General features: G+C 49.1%; 1 protein-coding gene across 1 annotated transcript; it reads left to right on the top strand.

Moving 5' to 3' along the window:
- Positions 1–241: 241 nt before the first annotated feature.
- Positions 242–7,947, top strand: NOXRED1 (NADP dependent oxidoreductase domain containing 1). The gene is given in 14 exon segments (XM_074864969.1): positions 242–305; positions 1,248–1,299; positions 1,644–1,696; positions 1,747–1,900; positions 1,902–1,943; positions 2,559–2,590; positions 4,142–4,234; positions 4,237–4,318; positions 4,804–4,905; positions 5,068–5,212; positions 5,769–5,905; positions 6,771–6,983; positions 7,612–7,674; positions 7,676–7,947. Coding segments are annotated over 14 exon segments (1,458 nt in total). The 3' UTR covers positions 7,902–7,947.
- The last annotated feature ends 4,659 nt before the right edge of the window (positions 7,948–12,606 follow it).

Here is a 12,606-nt window from a genome sequence, read left to right as displayed (position 1 = left end):
AGGACCACTTGTAACAGAAAATGCTGATGTGCCACATGGGATGGGGTTAGCGATTTAGTTGTTCCTCACACCCCAATACTAGAAGCTAGATACCAGCTTTGTGAGTACCAGAATACCATGGCTGGTGTCAGTGTCTGATTGACTGCGTGGTGCATCAGGGAATATTTTTCTATAAGGCAGCATTTGGGAGTCCCAACAGTTGTTCCTGGGTTCCTCTGAGGCCACAGCTCACAGGCTACCCATGACTACTCTGTGTGGGCAGGAAGAGGAGGATTTCCAGGGAAATGTGTCCTATGGCTGGGGAGGTGGGGCTTATGTATGTAGTAAACCTGAAATTACTGTAGAGCTAATGGTTTTGGTTGGATTTTTTTTCTTTTTAGCAATGTGGCAGGCACTGCCCAGCTGATGAGGATGATTTTGGGACAAACTCAGTGGGATACAGGCTTTAATACATGCCCTAGGCTCTGTGTGCTTTTGGTGTCTATCTGCTTTTAGGCGGCATAGTTCAGCTGATTAAGTAGAATGTAGATAGAATTTGCATGATGGTAGCAAAATGCTGCTTTTTTTTTACTTCCATTGGAAATTCAACCCATCTGCCCCCACTGGAGAGCACCTTTTCCCCATGAACATGTGTGGGCAGGAGCTGGCATAGAGACATGTTAAACCCCTGCCCTCTTTGTTTTTTCATGCTGACCTAGCTGCTGGCTCTTGGGTGGCACATCTGTACCAAACAGAAAAACACAGAAACTGCTGCAGTGAGGGTGGTCCTCCCCCAGATTGATTTCTGCTTTCTTCTGTGCTCCAGGGAAGGCTGCAGTGGCTCTGGAAAAGCCCACATTCCCAGCTTCCCTGGGGGAAAGTGCAGTTCTGCAGTAACAGGGTGCTTCCTGTGGCAGCAGCAGTGCCCAGGGGTCTGGGCTCACTGCCTGCACAGGTAGGGCTGGTGCCTGCCACACCACGAGGGGATGTGAACCAGGACAGAACCTGAGTGGGTGGAAACTTAGGGGCCTTGTTCCTTGTGCCGACTATGGTGCCATGGGCACCAGTAACCTGTGGGTGGTGAACAGCACAAGAAAGGACTACAACTGCTTGTGATGGGGCATGAGATCATTTTTGTCCCTGATGAGCTTGGTGGTGGGTGTTTCAGCCCAGTTGGTGCCTCTCATCCCATGTGAGCCATGCCTGAGTTGGGTGAGCTGCAGAGAGCCTTAGGGAACGGGCCAATTTTCACCTCTCTCCATCTCCAGTGCAGGTCTGTGATACACTGAAGTGTGCTTTGGGCTCCATCAGAGGACACAGGTAACTGAGATAGCTCAGCAGTGTCTCACTCGGCCCAAGAGCTAGGGAGGGCAGAAGGCACAGTATTGGCCTAGGAAAGCTGAGGATGAATGAATAGCTTTGAACTGGAAAACTGAACCACTTGCTGAAGGTTTGATTTTCTCATTACTTCCAGCCCAAGAGCAGCTCCAGTGAAGTCTGTCCCAAGCACTGTGCCAGCAGCTTGCAGGTGGCTTGGCTTTAGAGTCCAGCTGGGACTTGTGTAACAGAGAAATGTAGCATCAGAGAAAGCACAGGTTCAGATGTCCACTGATGCATCCTGTTCTCGGTGGCTGTGTTGCATGTGGCATCAGCCACTTTTCTAGGCCCTGTGTCAGCAAGGAGAAACCCCAAGAAGGGCTGGGGTCTCACGTTTCAGGTAGAACCCTGGCAGGTGCTGGGATGGACTGTAATGCTGCATGGGTTGAGGCTGTCTCCCTCTTCTAAATCCTTGCTGCTGATGCTTGTCCTTCTGGGCCAAGATGTGGGACCTTACAGAGCCTTTCAAGTCCTCTCAGGCTGATGAAGCAGTAGAAGGTGAAGAGGCCTTGATGTATCTGAGAAGGAGTTGCAAGGGGTTTTTGATGTGCCTATGCCATCTTCTGCAAACTTCTCCACGACCTCAGGTAAGGTGGAAGTGAGGTTCTCACTGTCGGTAAAATGTGCTGGCTGGGTGACACAGTCATGTCAGGGAGAAAGCTTGATGTGCTCTTCCCAAACTACTGCATCTTTACTGAGCTAAAACATGGCACAGGCACATCACTGGTCATTCAGGTGACTGGAAGGTGACTGGTCTCTGTAGGGAGTTTCTCCTATGGTTCACACCCCCTCTGTATGAAGTTAAGCATTATATAGGTATTCCTACACAATGCTACAGTTTGCAGATTGTTTTTATCTGGTTCTGCATGGTTAAAAACTCACCTACTGTTTATACCCACACTTGCTGGTTACTGAACATCTGCATTTGTATAAACTCACTGTCAGTCAGTCCTAAATCACTTGGACTAGTTTTCTGCTGAGAAAACCAGGGAATAAAGATTGTCTCTAGCACCAACTCAGGGTTTCATCCCACAAACCTTGTAGTGCCCAACACCTGGGACTTGTTTCTGCCTCTAACCTATATGATTTATAATGAGCCAATTGTCCTCCACTAGCATGTGTTGTCCCATGTCCCTAGTCTATCCTTCTCATGCTGACCTGTCCCTGAGCTTGTACACCCTGTGGGTTCATGTGTCTGCCAGGTATCAGCTCTTAATTGCTGAGCTGCTTCACAGTTAGAGGCCAGTTAGCCCCACCATGGGTGGTGTGTTTTGGGATGGGGACACCGTGCTCCCTGGGGTCTAGTCCCAAGGCCCATGGATGCTGTGCATGCCAGGCTGCAGCCATCAGCCTCTGCCTCTCTGGCAATCCCACTGGAGAGCAGGGGCGTGAGTTGGGCTGGATGCAGGGAGTGGGGTTGGGATGTGCTATCCAGACATGTGGCATGGGACCCTTCTTGGAAGGGTGGGACCACACGTGGTCAGGGGAAATGTGGCTCATGCTGGGCTGATGCCAGCTTCTCTGCTTCCCCAGGCAAAGCAGAACTGAGAAGGGTTTGTCACCTTCCTTGGGGTACAGCCACGGCCTGAAGGTTGGGACTCTCAGCAGGGGCCACCTTGGGAAGCAGCTGGCCTGCACACTCCTGATGCTGACCTGGACTCTGCACCCCAGAATCCATGTTTCCACCAGGTGCCCTGAGTGTTCCCCAGCCTAGGCCTGGAAGTGGGACTGCATTTATGTGGACTTTTAACTGCACTTTTTTCATAGCACGTTAGGCAGAACTCACTGAATAATGTTTTTCTGCAAAAAATATTGAAGATACGGAATTTCCAGGTTTTTTATTGGAAGCAGAGGATGCTGTTGTAGAAAAGATCTTTATTTGATTGGAAACCCACTCTCTGCCAAACATTAATTCAGTTGTTTGCTTTTTTTACCAATCCCATCTGAATGTGGTGGAGACATTAACCCTGTTCTTTGAGCGTTGGCTAGTTTAAGGCCCATTTTAGTTTAGTCCCCCCATTTTTGTGGCTCTTCAAAATTCTCCTTGTCATTTGCCAAGAGCCTGGTTGGTGACTGAGACTCCAGGTTGTTAAATATTCACCCAACAGAGAAAACATATCCCCAGATGAGCAGCAGTGCTGAAATAGAGACATCCCTCTCCTTGTTTCATGGCTGCATGGTCAGTTGTAGCAGACGAGCTTCTTGCTGGGCTCTGAAGGCCCAACCAGGAGAGGAGATCAGCCCACAGCATTACAGCAACTGTTTGTATACAAACTGTCAACTGCCCCGTAAACTCTTATATAAAACAAGACAAGTGGGGAGAACAGTCCTCCAGGGAGATGTTTGGAACAATAAAATCCTCTTTCTAATCATCTCAGGGCAGAGAGGAAGCAGGGATTATTAAATGGCTTTTTATAGATCTTGAAAACTAGCCAGATCCCAAGGCTCGGCTGTTTCAGCTAAAGGCTTTAAATCAGCCTGTGTGAACTGGGGCCAGGCAGCTGAGGCAGCTGAGCTCTCTGCATGTTTACTTCTGGCGGAGAGGCTGTCTGCTCTGTGTCACTCTGCTGCTGCCTTTTGCCATGTAGGAACGGTGATGGGCAGCAGCCAAGTCCCTCTGTGCCACTTTGGGCAGGCAGGCAGAGGTCCCAGCCTGGGAGCGGTGGTTTGTGTTTCACCTGCATGGGGCAGAGCACAGGTAAACCATGCTGCTGGTGCCCAGAGGTGCTGGTAGGTCACCTGTGTTCCTTCTATGGGCTTTGAGTTCCTTTCTTGCTTATCGCAGCAGACCTGAAGAAGCAGAGGCTTGTGTGCTTTTACAACAATGCTCCGCTGGTGGCCTGGGCGGACGTTGTGTTCCTCTGCTGTTTCCCACCACACGTGCTGTCTGCTCCATCATTCAGCCTGCCATCCAGAAACCCTGCATTGTGTCCAGCCTCGTCACTGCCATCCCTCTCCTCAGGTAAAATGGACCACGTTATTTCAGAGTCTGGATGTGCTGCCATCATTTGGGACCTCGTGGGACAAGCACAGTGCATCACGTGCTCTGGCCGAGCCGGAGCACAGCTCTTATTGCCTCTCACAATTTTATTGTGAAATGTCTTTGCAAACCTTGTCATAGTTGGTCACTTCCCCAAGTCCCCGACTGCTGGAGTCACAGGAACACTTCAGAGTTTCAGCTTTGTGTTTGTCTAGAGGAAGTTGTAGACTTTGTGGCTATAAATGTGAAAACACGATCAAAAGGAGTCAAGGGAGCTCCAGATCAAACACAATGCCAGCATTGAAACCCTTCTCCTGCCAGGGCCTCAGATTATCGCTGCAAGATAACCTGTTGTGAGACAGCTCAGGAAACAAGGTGCAAAGAAGCAGTCTGCAGTCTCCACGGTTGAAAAAGCAAACCCAGTGCATTGTGTTGCACTTTAAGTTGCTGCCCTAGCTCTCCCGAAGGCTCCAAGTGCAGGGGTATGACCTGTACCCCCTGCTCCTGATGTCTGGGGGTGCCCAGCCCCTGCAGTCAGGCCAGTTCCTGGCCTTCTGCCGAGGTGACCAGTGAGGGGCCAAACGTGATGCTGCTCTTCAGCGCTATGGGCCAGGCTGTTTACTAGTAAAAGGTTTGCAAGTAGTGCAAAGGATAACTGCTTCCTCCTTACCAGCTAAACCTAGTCCCTCCCCCATCAGCTAACCCTGAGTGATGCTGGCTATTGATTGCAGGTCTGAGGAAGGGCAGACAAGTAGTGGGGATCCAGCTGGAGAGGGGAGAGGAGAGGAAAAGATAGGAGAGACCTTGCTTGAGGGAATCTGCCTGCAGTGGGGAGGGACCTGGAACTTGACACATTTCTGTGCTGCTGCAGATGTGGTATGACCTATGTGCACTGGGGGAGAAAGTGCAAGGGATGATTTTTAGACATTTTTACAATTTTTTTTTTTTTTAAAACAGGCCACTACATGGCACAATTAACAATCTTACTATGGCCATCTCTCCACTGGCAGTGTTAAGACCCATGGATTAATTTTAACACAAGGCAATGAGGGTCCATCAAGTAGGAAGAACCCTCCTCACTGGTTACGATTGCTGTTGGAAAGAAGTCATTATAAGAAACATTAGTGGGATGAATCCCAGCAGCTGTTGACTCAGCCATGGCTGGTGCAGTGGGATATTCCCTGTGGCTTCCTCTGAGTTTTCCTCATGCAGGGCCTTAAAATGTCACAATCCCACCCATGCTGTGCAACCACCGCCAGCTCCGGGCACCTGCTCTGCCATAGCAAGCCTGGGCCCTCCGAGAGCATCCCCTCTCCCTCTCCCTCTCCCTCTCCCTCTCCCTCTCCCTCTCCCTCTCCCCCTCCCTCTCCCTCTCCCTCTCCTTCTCCCTCTCCCTCTCGCTCTCCCTCATACTGGCTGCCTCCTCTTCCAGGCTGAAGCAGCTCCTTCTCCGCAATACTGGTGCTCTGGCCAGGAGCCTACCAATGAGTGGGGGGGCAAAGGGAACAGTCCCAGCCACGCTGCGAGACCCTGCTGCTGCGCAGGCAACATGTACCTGCAGCTCCTGGGGTAAAAACTTGCTTTTTGCTTAAACCTGGCAGCAGTTCTGAGGAGTTGCACTCAGTGGTTCCCCTGCCTTTACGATTCAAGGCTGGGTCTGGTGTGGCGATAATTTTGTTAGTTAGTGCGGTGTGGGGAAGAAAACCCTCCTAGAGAAATCCTGCTGCTGTACAGCTAAAGCTGGAGTGCATGGAAGGGGGTAGTCATGTACCAGCAGTGGGGGGGCAAAATGAGGCAGTATGTGCCTCCTTCACCAGTCTCTCTGATTAGCTCCCCGGGGGTCACCCTTTCTTTCAGGAGCACTGCTTTCCATGTACCTGCCACCAGTTTCTAAACAGCTACCATTTCCCTTCATGAAACAATAGTAGCTCTGAGGCTAAATCAGTGAGCAGGAGCCAAGATATACTTTCTGGGTAAGAACATGGCCCAAAACCCTTTTCTCTTTCCTCAAGAACAACCATTTCCATGCGCGTGCTGTTCCTATTGCCAGCTGCTACCTCTGCCCATTGCAATTTCATTATATGCTTCTGTGTGCACTTCCAATTCTTGCGTTGCTGAATGCTCTTAAAGCAGCTACACTGCTCATCAGGCCATGATGGATGAATGGTTATATGACCTTATATGCAGCCTGTAAAGGACTCCTGTTTACTCGATGAGAATGAGCTACAGAAAATACAAGTGTTACTAGACTTGTTACTAATAATTTCAGCATCCCTCACCTAAAATGATCCTAGATCAGAGGTGTCAAATAAACCAGCTCTGATTGATTGCCAGTGCAATTCTTCACAGGAGTGGGAGATGAGAATCTCTCTTCACACCTGTGTGCACACTGGTAATTGGCATTTGACTTTGTTTGTCCTGCATGGAAAATAAGAGTCAATGCTGAATGGCTGGTGGCCATTTTCTACATAGCCCTGAACAGCAGCACATTGCAGAACTTACTTCACCAGAAGACACTGAAATTACCCAATAACCTCTGCTTTCCTGAACGCTGCCCCATCTGTGCAGAGCAGAAAACTTTCTACCCGTGGTTTGTGTGTAAGAGTTTTGTCAGTAAAGGTTTTTCCTTGTCAATGACTCAAGAGGAGTAAGTAAAGGGTTGAATGCTGAGGTACTGCTTGTCCAGGCTTCCTCTTTGGTCTGAAACTTGCCTCATCCCACAGCTGAAGCATGGGCTGTCTTGTTGGGTTGGAAGATGTGCGGCCTTAGGACCACATAGCAGCCAAGGGAAGATTGCCTTAGGTGATGTATTAGCATCTAGACCTGGACTATCATCCCTGAGTTATTTTGTCCCTGGTTCCTGTTTGGCTACTTATGATGGTTGTCCGAAGCCACTGATCAGGACTGGGGCGTTGGATGCAGAAAAAAAATTTCCTATGGAAACATCTAGAGAGGACAGTTCTTATGGGTAATGAACTTACGGTAGTTTATGAACTAGACTATGGAGGACGTTAAGACAGGGGAACACTGCTTGAGGGAAAGAACTTCTGCTTGTGTAGGATTGTTCTAGAGCCATTAGGCTCAGTTTTGCTCTGCATGGCAGAGTAATGCCTGGAACACTTTAGATCGAAGCCTCTGAGTCTGATTGTTTCTCAGAGATGCAAGAAAGAGACTCGTAGTCAGACACTGAAGAAAATAATTATTTGTTAAATTATTAGCAAGCTGCTTCAGACAGTTATTGCCCATTAATGTTTCCACGTGTTTTCTCTTCCCAGAACCTTTCCCTGGTTTGACCTGACAGCTGCACAACTGAGAGAGTGACCCTTTAGCCAGCTGCTAAAAGAGTGAGCTTGTCCAGCACCATCTTGCTGTACTATACCAGGCATCCTTTGAAGACTGGCCTACAAAGCAGTGAGGGCTGATCAGCACCAAGACATCTCTTACTCCAGCTGTAGTGGAGCCTGGTGTGACATTTGATGACAAGTCTCCGTTCTCCATAGCTGCTTCCAACATTTTCTCAGAAATTCCAGAGGAAACGGCTGACTATGATTCTAAATCCTCGTAAACGATAACGAAGCCTGCAGCAGAATGCTTTGCTGAGATCTCATCCCAGCCCCCTCATGGGACTGAGGGGTGCAAGAACCAGCACTGGTCACTCTTGTACTGTTTAAAATATTCCTGGCAATAACCCTATGTACACATTTGCTTCTACAAGCTTCACTCTCTAGACTGCTCAGCAAACTTGCTTCTCCCTGTCTGCCTGAGTCTTGCTTTATTTTTTTTTGCTTATTACATAGTCATCTAGACTTATGAACTGCTTCAGTTTCACTGGATTTGTGTTGGAGTTTCAATAGAAAACTGAATTACAAAAGAAATTACAGGTATTTTGTAGTGGCTACAGGTTTGGTGTAAATAATTAAACAAGATTGGGCCCAGCCTTTTTTTTTTTTTTTTGATAAATTTTTTCCATGGGGGATCTCGAGGAAGCCGTTGATGCCAGACAAAATAGCAATGATTTAGTCAGGAGCATTCTTTCTGTTGAACCATGCCTTAATCGGCATTTACTCGCACTTTCTTGCTGATGATAATGCACCCCCCCACACACACCACAGAGTACATGATACGTATTTCAAGTAAAAAGGAGGTAACTGGATATTCTGTCCAAATACTCCCAGGACAAAGCTTTTTTTTTATTCCCTAAATTCTCTAGTTCAGCTTACAGTATTCTGTTACACTTCCTCCCATCATCTATAATGTGTTTCAGTTCTGTTTACTATGATAAACCACTGCCTGCCTCACAGGAAATAATTTCTGTGGTGAGGCCAGGGATTAGTTGTGCATGTTGTAACTAGGCCCCTTGCTTAGTTACAATTGCCGACAGCAGCTGGCACCACACCTGTATACCAGTTATTGTTTATGCCATTTATCTTACATCTGGGCTTTACAGTGAGCCCAGTCTGCAGACACTAAAACCTAACAGAAATCTATTCACCTGAGCTGCAGGAAAGTTTTTATCATCACTGGTAATTAAAATATGTCTGTGATTGGTTTTTGGTCTTTTTAATCAACTGTGAAGCAGAAGTGAAAGACAGGCACTGATACAGTCTGATTTATAGCTTCTGCTTCACTTAGCTCCTGGAACCAAATGAAGGATTGCAGAAAAGTGCCAAGGGGGGGATGTATTTGCTGTAATCAAATGGCTAAGAGCTGCAATGGCCTTTTCCATAATCAATAGAAGGTGAAACTGTACCTCCTTGGACAAACTGCAAGGTAACAAGGATATATTCTGCTGGGCTTCTTACAAAGGTGGAAGTGCAGTGTGAGTCTCTAATCCTGCTTCTGGGTGCTCTGTGGTACAGGGAGAGCATCTGCTTCTACTCCAGCCTGGGCTGGTTGCAAAGGAGGAGCTGTAGTATAGGGCTCCAGTGCTGCTTCTTGGATAATCTGTGAGAAAGTGAGGGCATCTGCTTTCTTTCCTGATCGGGACTTTCGCTCCAGGAAGAGACCCATGCAGTCTCTGTATGGGAGGGCAATGGATCTGTTGAAGAGAGGCTCCTCAATCCCCAGCAACTCTCGCACGTGTCGTGAAATCTCCTGAAATACAAGACAAAATATCTGAAATTCTCATTTGACAGGGCAACAGGAAAAAGAACTGAATTTCTGAATTTTGGAACAGTTTCACACTTGAAGTGGCAACTTGAGAGGGATCTGAGCCCCATGTGACATTGTAGAAGCAGAGCAGACCGCTCATTCTCCAGATTTACTGTGGGGGATGGCATTACATCTGGTCTCTTAGTGGCACAAATAGCTCTGCTTTCCTCTTTGCTCTTGCAGAACACGCAAGTTACGGGTGAATGAGCTGGAGTTTTCTGCCTAATGCAAAAACATTGCTGTTTGCTAAATTATATTGTCAACAACAAAGTCTATACACACGTGTAAAAACTAATTAACTGACAAGCCGTATGGCTCATGAAGAAAAGGATGGGTGACTGGCTATCTGAGCCAGCTGGACCTGGAACTGTCAGTGAGCAGAGCCTTGCCATTATTTTTGAAGTCACTTCTGAGCATGTAACCTTCTGATTTGTCTGAAGCTTCGAAATACAATTCACAAGGCTTTACTGATCTTTCACAGCATTTGCTCAAAACTTTCCCCCAACTTTGGCTTGACTCTGAAGAGTGTGATATCAAAAGAACACCGGACTAGTATCTTCAGTGGGTTTGATATTTAAAATATCAATACAGTGGAACTAAAACCAGCAGTAACTTCACTCGTCCATGCTGTGTAGCTTCCACATAATTCACTGTGTAGGTCTCTACCAAACTGCCATTTCCCCTAAATTGCAAGACGTTCCTATCTCACTGAGCTGATGCTATCATGTTTATTTCTATAGCAACTATCTCGGTTTTGACTGTTCACAGCCTTTCATTGATATTTCCTGTTGGGAAGCTGATGTGCCCAGGATTATGGCCATAACTTTGCACCTGCTCTAGTACGCGGTTCCTGAAAGACCCCAAGGGCCACATCCTGCTCAGAGCTCTGCATGCTTGGATTCCATCGGAGTAAAGTTCTCTAAACCACAAATAACCAGCAGGATAGGGCATGATCCTCAAGAACATTTAAGTTCCACTGAAGTCTGTGAGGTGTTCCCAATTCACTTGCAAGCTTTGGAAAACGTTACAGAGACAGTCTCATTTCCAAGCTTGCTGCAGTATGCTGGCTATTGCTTATCCTAGACCTGAGGAATTTCAGTTTCTGCAGGAGGAAGAATGGGTTACAGTTGGTATGTCTAACCCATGGCTTAGTGCTTCTCCGCAGTTAAACTACCACCATACATAATCCCTATAACCCAATGTAAGGGTGAGGCTTACAAAGCATATACAATTCTTGCCATCTTCGGTAAGTGCAAAAGACTATAAAGGCTGTATCTGCTTGAACTAGAAATACTCTGAAGGGCTGCTGTCTGAAGAACTAAGCATTGTAATTTGATGACTTCTCCTGCAACCAACAGGCAAAGTCATGGCACTAGTCAATGGTTTTGGTGGCATATTTTGTTTCAGACAAAGAGTTAAGATTGTGCAGCCAAACAGAAGTCTGGTGAAATTGCTTTTTGGTGCCCTGGAATAAAACAAACAGGTTCATACTCTAGTCATTGGACCATAAAGATTTTTCTCTCTTCCTGATTCTTTGAACTTCTACCTTCTGTCCTCGGGAGAAAGCAACTTTAAATCATGATGCAAAACAAATGATTTGGGTCTGTAAATGCAGCCCCGAGTCTCTCTGTGGTTTCCATTAAGGAGGGGAAGGAGGGTGATGAAATTTAAGTCAACTTGCTTATTTTCTGAGCCTTCAGGAAGCTTTGGAAGGCTAGACTGTAGCCCCGAACTTCAGTCTAGTTAGCTTAACTATCAGTGTTTGTTCAAGAAAAGATGTGGGTTTGAAAGGAAAATGGCCAAATACATGTTTATAAAATGAGGAAGAGACAGATGCTGTTTGTGTTCAGCCAAGTGTAAAACAAGGAAGTAATAATGAGTTGCCCTTCTGCTGCTTGAGATCAGTGGCTCAATTGCTGCAGGTTAAATCTGACTAGATTTTTAGAAGTTCTACAAATCAGTAAGTGGAAAATTACTGAAAAGAAATTCTGAGGGATATGTAAGAAAGGTGCATGTATCTTGCTAAGCAATTTCATGGGACAAGAGGAGCAACGTAGGCTTGAAGAAGGCTAAGCACTTCTGATGCACTTATGGTGTCCCAGAGAGGATGCCTGCGATCTCCAGCCGGCTAAGGATTTACACCTGAAAAGCCTTAAGAGATGTAACTGTTTGGCTGAACAAATTTGGTTGTTCAGTTTCAGGCTCACTCTTGGAATAAGCCATCTGCCTGGGCAGACAGGCTATAGCCTAGCCTGCTTGCAAGCAGAACGGGTCAGAGCGGGGCTCCGAGGGGCTGAGGGAGCTCCGGGACCCGCAGCCGGCCGCACCTGCATGTGGCCGAAGTCCGTGACACCCATGGCGGGCAGGTTGGAGCAGTTCGCGAGGATGAGGCGGCGGCCGGTGATGCCGTTGGCCCTGAAGCACTCCTGGGCAGGGAAGCAGAGGGAAAGGCGGGTGGGCCGCGGGTCACCCTCGGCCACCACCACCCCCACCCTCGCCACTCGCACACAGACAGAAAGTTGAGGGCCACCGGTTCAGGCGGCGGTGGAGCCGCGGCTTCCCGCCCGGGCCAGCAGCTCCGCACCTCGTACTGGGGGAAGCCGAGCCGCGCCACCCACTCAGCCACGTCCGCGGCGCTCCACGCCAGGAAGGGGCAGGCGGGCCGCAGCCTCCCCCCGCCCTCGGGCTCGGGCTCGGGCCCCTCGGTCGCCCCCGGCCCCGCGGGCCCCAGGCTCGGCTCCATCGGCGCCGTCCCCAGGCCGCCCCGGTAACGCGTCCTTCCGGGCCCCCGTTCCCACGGCAACCGCCACTTCCTGGAGGTGCACCCCGCTTTCCCTTCCGCCGCCCCCTCCACGCTCTCGGCCCGCAACGCCGCCTGCGTCCCGCGCCTGGTGGCTCCGCGGAACCGGTTTCCGGTTGGCTGCGTTGCCGGCGGGGGGAGGCTGAGGGGGGAGCCCCGAGGCGCCGCCCTCTGCCTCCTGCCGGCTCCCACGCACCCGCTCGGCTCCTGCCACCCCCACTCGGCTGCTTCCGCCGGCGGCGGCCGCGGCGCCTCGGCCCCGCTCGGCCCTTTCCGCCGCGGCGGGCCGCCGCCTTCGGCTCCGCGCGCGCTGGGCGCC

The sequence above is a fragment of the Strix uralensis genome, chromosome 4 (assembly GCF_047716275.1).
Source record: "Strix uralensis isolate ZFMK-TIS-50842 chromosome 4, bStrUra1, whole genome shotgun sequence".
NCBI classification, from domain to species: Eukaryota; Metazoa; Chordata; class Aves; order Strigiformes; family Strigidae; genus Strix; species Strix uralensis.
This window is presented reverse-complemented; position numbering and strand designations above follow the sequence as displayed.